The sequence below is a fragment of the Limulus polyphemus genome, unplaced genomic scaffold, assembly GCF_000517525.1.
Source record: "Limulus polyphemus unplaced genomic scaffold, Limulus_polyphemus-2.1.2 Scaffold3389, whole genome shotgun sequence".
Taxonomy (NCBI): domain Eukaryota; kingdom Metazoa; phylum Arthropoda; class Merostomata; order Xiphosura; family Limulidae; genus Limulus; species Limulus polyphemus.
Window position 1 is genome coordinate 99960 of NW_013668999.1, and position 9844 is coordinate 109803.

The following is a 9844-nucleotide window of genomic DNA, read 5'->3' on the forward strand; positions in this document are numbered from 1 at the left end:
ATACGCTAAACAACTGCCCCCTGACTGCAGTTCAATTACTCACTATCTACACACACATTACCTTCCCGTCACGTTGTCACCCTCTTTTATATACCAGACTACCCTATATCTAGTAAATACTAGAGCATTCGCCAAGGTACAGGATAGTTCTAGAAAATAGGTGGCGCCACACCAGTCACGTGACCTAGATGACGCAACAGTATGTTTTATCGCATAACTACGTAATGGGTTGTATTCTCTCTATTCGCGGCAGGTATCTAACCCCAAATTTCAGAGTTATAAAGCTGAACTTTACCGCTAAGCCACCGGGTGGTCCAATATTTCAAACAGAATTAACCCAGTTTCAAGTGTAACTTGTTATTTATTTTCTGTGTTAAGTACTCAATTATTCAGATGAACAAAGTTTTACATCAAAAGAGCGCGTATCCACACGTGGATATATTTAGGAGAATTGTTATCATACCTGTATTGCTTTTTTATTTTCATTTTTCGGCAAACAGAACTCTTTTGATTGATTGATTGTTAAGCCAAAAGCTAAACGAAGGGCTGTCTGTGCTATTCCAACTACGGATATTGAAACCCAGATTTTAATGTTATAAAATAATGTGATAAAAATCAGTCACCATATTTTTGTACTCTACAGTTATTGGGTTTTACCAAGCTCTTTCTCTCTCAGTATAAATACTATTAATTAGAAATATGAATGAGTTATTAGTGTAACAGGAGTATTGCAGGATTGACGTTCAAAGCTAAAAGTTGTTTTAATGATCGAACTATATTGTGGCTGCTCACTTGAACGTGTTATAAAAGTAAACAAAAAATACGATTTTTATTTACTTCTGTTGGTTATTTGATTTCAGAATATGATTAAACGTTATGTCCGACAAAGGTATTTTCCCAGAATTCTCTTAGTTCCATTACATATTTTAAGTACCCCGGTGGAACATCGGTAAGTCTTCGGATTTACAAGGCTAAAATCAGGAGTTTGATTCACCTCGATGGACACAGCAGATGTGGCTTTGCTATAAGGGCCCGGCATAGCCAGGTGGTTAAGGCACTCGACTCGCAATCTGATGGTCGCTGGTTCGAATCCCCGTGACACCAAACATGCTCGCCCTTTCAGCCGTGGGGGCGTTATAATGTGACGGTCAATCACACTATTCGTTGGTAAAAGAGTGGTCCAAGAGTTGGCAGTGGGTGGGGATGACTAGCTCCCTTCCCTCTAGTCTTACACTGCTAAATTAGTGACGGCTAGCGCAGATAGACCTCGTGTAGCTTTGCACGAAATTCAAAACAAACAAATAAACTTTGCTATAAGAAAACACGCACACACATATTTTAAACAAGAAGTGTGCAAAACAGCACTTTAATACCACATGTAGTTGCTGAAAAGACTTTGCAGTCAATAACAGTACTCATCGTCAGATGTACAACTCTTAGTTAAATCTCCAATTCTTTGAACATGAAAAGCTACATTAGAATACTGAAGACTCTGTAAATAGTTAGACAATTCTATTTTCACTATTCCTATCTCTCTTTATATATTCTTCGGTATTTTTAAGACGTTTTTAATCAAAAGATATTTTCTTAATATGAAAAGGAAGTTGTTAGCTTGGTAGATGGATATGTATAGATATGTGGTATTTTAAGGTGAAGTGATTTTCTTGCGTTAGACAGATCCGCTTAATAACGAAAGGATCGAACAAAACATTTATGGAGTAATCTGAATTTGAAGAGATTAGTATTTAGCAGCTTCTTTACGAAGCCTTTATAGCCTTTCGTTATGTTTTTGTGGCAAAAAAATGTTAGCATTGTTCATTTACATTTTCAGACTATTCTTTTTTGATATATATATCAATGGCAAAGCTTTATTTTTCTTCATAAACTATGAAACCTCTGAAGCGTGACTGCGAGTCTTCTTTAAAATCAATTCTTTTCATTAATTTTGCAAAAACTTGTTATGTAGCATATAACATTTAGTAGATAAATTATCCAGTGTCAGTTTATGTGGTTAAGTATTTCTTAATCAACAGTATTTGATATATTTTCACAATTGTGTATAAGAAAGTTATATGTATATATTTATCTAGTTATTTATTTTTACAGTTACTCCCAGTCAAGATGTCTGTTATCATAAGACTACAGAATCTTCCATGGTCTGCCAATTCTTTGGATATCCGTCGTTTTTTTAATGGTTTATCCATCCCTGAAGGTGGCGTGCATATTGTTGGTGGCGAAAAAGGAGATGCTTTCATTGCATTCAGTACTGATGAGGATGCTAGACAAGCTATGGAGAGAGACGGTGGAAGAATAAGAGAGATTAAAGTAAAGTTGCTTTTGAGCAGCAGGACTGAAATGCAACGGGTTATTGAACAAGCTCGAAATCAGAGTTTAGGAATTCAGCCAACTGTGCCTCAAACACAACCAAAAGGATCATCAAAAGAAAAAGACAATGAACGTAAACATACTCCTGATAGAGCCAAAAGCCCTGACAGACGACGTGATAAGGAGCGATCCCCAAAAGATAAAGAGAGAAGTAGAAGGTCAGGCCGAAGTCACAGAAGTAGAAGTCGCAGTCCTCGACGTTCAAGAGATAGGGAGAGGGACAGAGATCAAGACAGAAGAAATGAACGACAGAGAAGAGATGAAAAATCCAGTGATAGATTAAAGCCACCAGATCAAGCTTCACAACCTAAAGACAATGATATTAGGGCTAGGAATACTGGTTTAAGTAGGGAACAGCGTGAACCTGCCTTTACTCCTGGAGGTGTGCCCAATGGAGGAATGGGAATTTCTCCACAAGCTAGAGGAATACTATTTGAAGAACCGACATTAATGTTAGAAAATGACCATGTGCACTCAGGTCACCCACCCTTTCCACCAAACTATGATCAAGCAGGACAAATTAGCCATTGGGGGCAAAGTTTTCCACCTGAAGACACCAGAGACCAGTGGAGAGAAGAAAGGCAAGGACTCTTAGTGCCGCCTGGACAATTTGGTGGTAGACCTGACCCAAGAGGAGCTCCCTTAGCCCCACATGAAAAAGGTTACCATGTTTCTGGAACTCCATATAGAGGAAGATATCTAGGTAATGAAGTTGTTCCAGAAAGACATGGTGTTTCATTCCCAGACCGAAGAATTACTCATGACGAAAACAGAAGAAGTGGATTTGATGAACAGAGAGGAAGGGGAATAGAACCATTGGACAGAAACCCATCTCATACTGGACCAAGTTATGAAGATCATGGGACAGAACAAATGGAAAATTTTGTGGAAAATTTACCACATAGGTTTGCTGGGCATCCACCACATGATGATTATGATGGTAGAGGTTATCCCCCTACTTCAATGTCTGGAGACCCCCGTGGACGGGGAGCACCACCCGGACCTAGAAATCCTGTAGTACGAGGTCAAGACCCTAGAGCTTTTAGACCAGTCAAAGATAGGCCAGTGCCACATGGCCCTGATGGTAGACCACCATTGTTGACTGGGCGAGGTCATCACCCAGGAGGCCCATTTGAATCAGAATATGAATCATATAGTGAATTACCACCACGTGGACCCCCAGGTCCCTGTGTTGAAATTCGTGGATTACCACGTGATGTCCGACCTGTTGATGTACATGAATTACTAAGAGGTATCCACATTCCTTCAAATGCTATTAAACTAACATATGATGGACATGGCGTACCAACTGGTTATGCCTATGTAAGATTTGCTAAACCCCAAGATGTTGTTGAAGCTTTGAAACGAACTGGTCAGATGATTGGAGATAGCTATATAGAAATTGTTAATTGTCCAGAAAGAATGTTTGCTGAAGCAGATTCTTATCCTAACCCACCTTCCTCAGGAAGAAAACCTCCCCCATCTGCATCCTTTATGGGACATCATCCACCCCGAGAGGATGACCTGTGTATATATTTGCGTGGTTTACCTTATCATTGTTGTGATGAAGATATTATAAACTTTTTTGATGGGCTACGGATTTTAGATATTTTCATTGAGTATGATAGAAATGGACGAGCAGTTGGTACTGGATTCGTGGAATTTGGTACATCAGAAGACTTTCAAGCTGCTTTAGCAATGGATAGAAAAATGATTGGCCACAGGTATATTGAACTTTCAGTCGCAAGTAAGTCCATGATGAATGAAGCAAAAGGAGGAGAAGAACCAGGGCCACGTCCATCTGGTTGGATGGGGACACGAAAGGAACTTCTTCCCCCACCAGCTGAACAAAAAGGACCATCATGTGTAGCCTTACATGGTCTTCCAGTAGAAATTTCAGATCAGGAAGTTGCAGATTTTTTTGCTGAAGTAGGTATCATACCTCGAGCAATTCATATCATGTTGGGGCCTAATGGGCTACCTTCAGGAGATGCTTTTGCCGAATTTGCCTCTAATGATGAAGTTGTCTTAGCACTTAAAAAAAATCAGCAGTACCTGGGTCTGAAAGTGGTTGCTGTTAAACCTATAACTTATCAGGAAATGATTGATGTTCTTGAAGGTCCACCATCTGAACAAGATGCACTTTTACAACCTCCAGATCCCTCGTTGTCTCAAAGAAATTCGGGAAAGCCATTGATGAATACTCCTCCAGAAAAAGGAAGATATTTAATGGAACCACCAACAGGAAGAGGAAGAGGAAAACCTCTGTTAGAATCAGCTGGTAGAGGTAAGTCAGCTGGAGAACCAATGGCAAGAGGCCGTGGTAGACCATTATTGGAGGCTGGGGGCATGGGAAGAGGCCAGTCACCTATCCATGAAGATCATATTCAGTCAGATAACCATGATACTCATCCTCATGGACTTCCTGGTCGTCGTGGACCAATGGGGCTAGATCGTTGGGCTGGTCCACCAGAAGGGCCTCCTATGGGAAGAGGGCATCGTGGATATCCTCCAGAGAGGCCATTGCCACATGATCGGTATCCATCTGGAATAGATGGCTCAGGGGGACCAAGGTTCCATGGTCCTCGACCTGAAGAAGGGAATGGATTATCTGATCATTATCGTTCTCTTGGTCCCCGAGGCCCACCAGGAGGTCCAATGGGTTCAAGTAACAGAGGCCATCCAGATGGTCCATTGCGAACAGGTAACAGAGGGCCTGCAGATGTTCTAATGGGGCCAGATAGCAGAAAACCTTTAGATGGCCCAATGGGACCACGAAGAGGACCCCCTGAAGGTCCAATGGGCCCAGGTAAAATAGGACCACCAGAAAGTCAATTAGGACTTAGCTCTAGAGGATCTTCCAATCGTGTAACAGGACCTGGTAATAGAGGACCAGAAGGTTCAGTTGGTCTTGATAAAGGACCTTCAGAAGGAATAACTGGACATGGCGCTAAAGATTCATTGGATAAACCAGGAGGGCCTGATGATAGAGGACCACAGGAAAACCCAGTAGGTCCTAAACGAAGGGGGACTTCAGGAGAATCACAAACAGGACAAGGTCATTCAGGTGTACCAGAAAGCCATATGGAAAGAACAAATCCAGATCCTCGAGGACCTCCATTGGGATCAAGAGGTCCACCACAGTCTGCATATCCACGGGGACCTATGATGGAAAGGCCAAGAGGACTACGCCCACCAAGACCTCTTGATCCAGGTCCTAAAGGATTTGGAAAACCAGGTTGTGTTATTGCAGCAAGTAACGTACCGTATCGTGCTACAGTTGAGGACTTATTAAGCTTCTTTGAAGGTTATGAGTTGACAAAAAATAGTGTCATTAGAAGATTTAATGAAACTGGTCAACCAACAGGGGATGCACGAATTGCTCTTAAATCTCCAGAGGATGCCCTGAAGGCTGTTAAGGAATTAAATGGAAAAGAAATAGCTGGGCGACCAGTGACGTTGCAAATGGTTTAACACTGGCTTAATCAAAGATTGGACTAAACTGAAAATGTGTTTGTACTTTAAATACATTGCGAAATCTAAAACTGTTTTTGTAGATGATGATATCCTGTCATTTAATTGCTGCTAAGATACGATTTCTCAAATAATTTCTTTTTAATATACAGTGTCCTGATTTTGTCTTAATGTTTGAGTACAGTGTGTGCCTTTTCGTAGTTTTTATTGCAGACTGGTCTCAATGGTGCATTTGGATTCTTATGAGTCCTATATAAAAACATTTTCCCCCTGTTTAGCATAGTTCAAACTTTTGAATAATTTTATTTCACACATAACTTAAGTTGAAAACGACACGTGTCAAACCAACTTGTCGAACTTCCAATTTTATGGGAATGTTCGTTATCGTATTCACTGTTATGATAACATTCATACATGCAAATCTCTAAATTTTAATTCTCTTGAAACTAATAATTTTCAAAATTACGAAAAATTACTTGTTTGTGAAATCATAATCCTTTTTATCTTATCCCTAAAATGAAATAAACGAATGTAATGTAATATATTCTGATTAGCATCAAATCTACGACAACTTATTTATTAAAAACAAGTTTATTTTGAAAAGTTTAACAACTAAGATTTTGATGTTTACCTAGTCTCAATATTTGTTTATCATTTAAAGATAACATTTGCGTTGTTATACCACAAATATTTGTTCTTCGTTTTTAAAAAAAAAATACTTTCATATTTGTTGAAAATATAATACTTATTAACCTTCGTTGAAGTTACATTTATATTATTTTGGATAAGAGAAAATGTGTATGACTACTATGGTATGCCATTTTTTTCATTGTTTTTAATAAGTCAGGTCATTGTAGCTTAATTGTACCATTTTTCCTTTCTGTTTAGTAAATGGTGACACATTATGTAAAATACGAAAGCCGTCATGTTCCTGTATTGTAATTTTTCATAAAAGTTTTTGTGACAATGTATGGTTACTCCTTGTTGAATAAACCATATTCGTTTTTAAGATTTTGATTATTCTGTTATTCAGAAAAATACTAAAATTTTAATATTTGATTAGCCATTGTATGTCAGATTAACTTATCTGTAGATGATAACAATGAACTAATTTCAAGAACGCCAATCTGACAGATAACAGTGGCCCGGCATGGCCACTTGGTTAGGGCGCTCAACTCCCAATCTGCGGGTCGCGGGTTCGAATCCCCGTCCCACCAAACATGTTCGCCCTTTCAGCCGTGGGGACGTTATAATGTGACGGTCAATCCCACTATCCGTTGGTAAAAGAGTAGCCCAAAAGTTGGCAGTGGGTGGTGATGACTCTAGTCTTACACTGCTAAATTACATAACATTTCAATGAAAATAACCTCAAATTCTGGATAAAAATTATGTTTTCTATCCAATGTTTTGTTTACAAGCCTTCATCAGGGATTGATCTACAAAGACAAAAATAGCGAAAAGCAAGGCTATTTCTCAAATAACAAACCAATAATGTGCAACAATGATTTGAGTAAAGTAGTAATAGGATAAAACACAGCTATTGAAAAACCAAGATTCTTCAACAAATATCCCATAATATGTATGTATAAAATCAGAAGAATTTAAATTTAGAACTGAGAAAAGAGGTAAATTTAATTACACAAGAGGTTTATGAATTGAGTCAGCACTCGAGAAGTCAAAATTTGGAAACTATAAGATTATCAAAGGAACTGAGAAAAAATGTTAACAACAATGTACAAAAAATATAAATAAAATTAATGAGGATGTTACAGAAGCTGTATACAGAGTATCAATTGTAAACACCTATAATAGTAAAATTTATATCTAAAGTACTAAGATATAAACGTTTAATAAGTAATAAGAATATAAAACAAAATTGAAAGAGTAATGATATAGAACTTAGGTTTAAGTAATGTAATATTATCTAAACGAACAAAACAGAAATCTAAACAATACATAAACTTTGTAAATAAATGTTGGTAAAAGAGGAAGAACTATATAAGAGAAAGGTAGAAATGTTAAAAATATGTTGAATAAGAGTCGGAGAAGACATAAGAAAATTATGGAAAAAATGGATGATGAAAATTAATAAGTTTCTGATGCAAAGGCTAATAACAGTTTAATGCTTGAATGTAAATAAATTGAAATTATTCATGACAAAAAATACATAATTATTGCAGATAAATACCAGAAGTATTAGAAATAAATTGGAACAAATCGAACTCTTGTTTGATAACTTAGCTTATAATGTGGACATTTGATATTTACTGAAATGTAAATAAAAATTAAATTAAGTTGGTATGAATTAGATAGATTTGAAATATTTCATAAGTAAAGACTGTATACTAGGGAGGACGGAGTAATGGTTTATGTAAAAAAAATTGTATAAAAGTATAACAAATTGAAAATTAAAATTAACAACCACAAAAAAATAAATACATATTTAAAATGTTATGCAATATTTATATTGGATCTGTACAAATCTCATGGTTTTACGCCTTATGAGGTTTTAGAAAAAACTAGAAACAGTGTTACGTGATATTACAAATGATAACTTGATCTGTGTTGGTGATATAAATATTGACTTATTAAAATAAAAACTGTAAATAATCATCTAGATTTACTTACCATGTTGCTATTTGAATTATATATAAATGAACCAACTAAAGAGATAAATTAAACATATTCATGCTTAGATCATGCATTTATAAAAAATATAAGTATAAATATTTCACATATAACAATTGTTAAAATTTCATTATCAGATCATTTTCCTAGTGTCCTCAAAGTAAAACAGACCGAAAAATAAGAGTTCCAGATTGCATTGATAATGCCCTTAAACAAGAAAAATGTTTTTAAAGTTAGATTTAAATCCGAAAGCCAGTGAAATACTGGGAAAAAACAGGCATAAAAGTGTTTTCAAAACAAATTAACTGCAAATATTGTTTCCACATCCCTCTTAATTTGTTCATTGCGTCTTGAAATCATAGGTGCATGATAGATAACAATTAAGATCTATCTTTTGTCCCCCACAACTCACTGCCCAGTGAGCTAAATACCAGAACTCATCAGTTGGGCTATACAACGAGAGACAACTTTAACCATTTTAAGCCTATTAGTTTTCCAATATTTTGCCGACTTTTGGCGTTTAAACTGTAACATTTATAATATTATCCTACATATATAAATAGCATTGAACCTTTTGAGAGATTGGTCCTACTTTTGGACTTCATGGCAATTGTCACTACTGATATCGTGTTAGTTATCATATCAGTGAGTTACTCGTTTGTATTATCATTGTTACTCATAATTTCTCTGGTTTATTTATTACTGCGTCTGGTCTATTAGTTGTTCAGGGTTTTATCTCCACTTGTATTGGATGTATTCTAGTTTACCTGATGTGGTGGTTTGTCACGATATGGCTGAGCAACAAGTGTTGTCTTCTACTAAACACCTGGTTAAGCTCTATTCTGGACCCAGCGATGACTCCTGGATATCCATGTCATCCAATAATATTCCTTTATTGACTGCTACACTGGAATTAAATGATCCTCCACCACCAGTTGTTGTCTTTCCTGAGGCTGCTACTATGGTGAAGTTGCATCTCAAGAAATGTCTGCCATCCCTCCTTCTATTATAACAATGTCCAACACTTCAAATTCAGCCATAACATTTTATGTGTTTCCTTTATCCGATCCACTTTTGTCTATGATTTCTATGGATGCCAGTTCTATAACAGCCTTCTCTGTGTTTTGCTATCTCAAATTTATTCTAAATTCTATATGTTTTTGAATATTTTCAAGTATTATCTTCGAGTTGACATCCACCAAATTATACCAACTCGTAAGTCATTGAGACCTATAATTATCAGCTATTTGGCATCCTTTGTATCAAAGTGATGATCACAAATTTAGGCCCTAACTTTACCATTCAGAAACTAAAATCTCCTTCTCTTAACAACCATTTCCTTATCAAACTCTATGGC

General features: G+C 36.8%; 1 protein-coding gene across 4 annotated transcripts in view; it reads left to right on the forward strand.

Annotated features, from left to right (window-relative positions):
- The window catches only part of LOC106469273 (RNA-binding protein 12-like), a 61884-nt gene extending 55016 nt beyond the window's left edge, over positions 1 to 6868 (forward strand). For all 4 annotated transcript variants that reach the window (XM_022397747.1, XM_022397745.1, XM_013929758.2 and 1 more), the window contains one exon: positions 2107 to 6868. In XM_022397747.1, the coding sequence (XP_022253455.1) occupies positions 2107 to 5859 (3753 nt within the window). In that variant the 3' untranslated portion in view covers positions 5860 to 6868. The remainder of the gene's footprint in view (positions 1 to 2106) is intronic.
- Positions 6869 to 9844: the final 2976 nt, after the last annotated feature.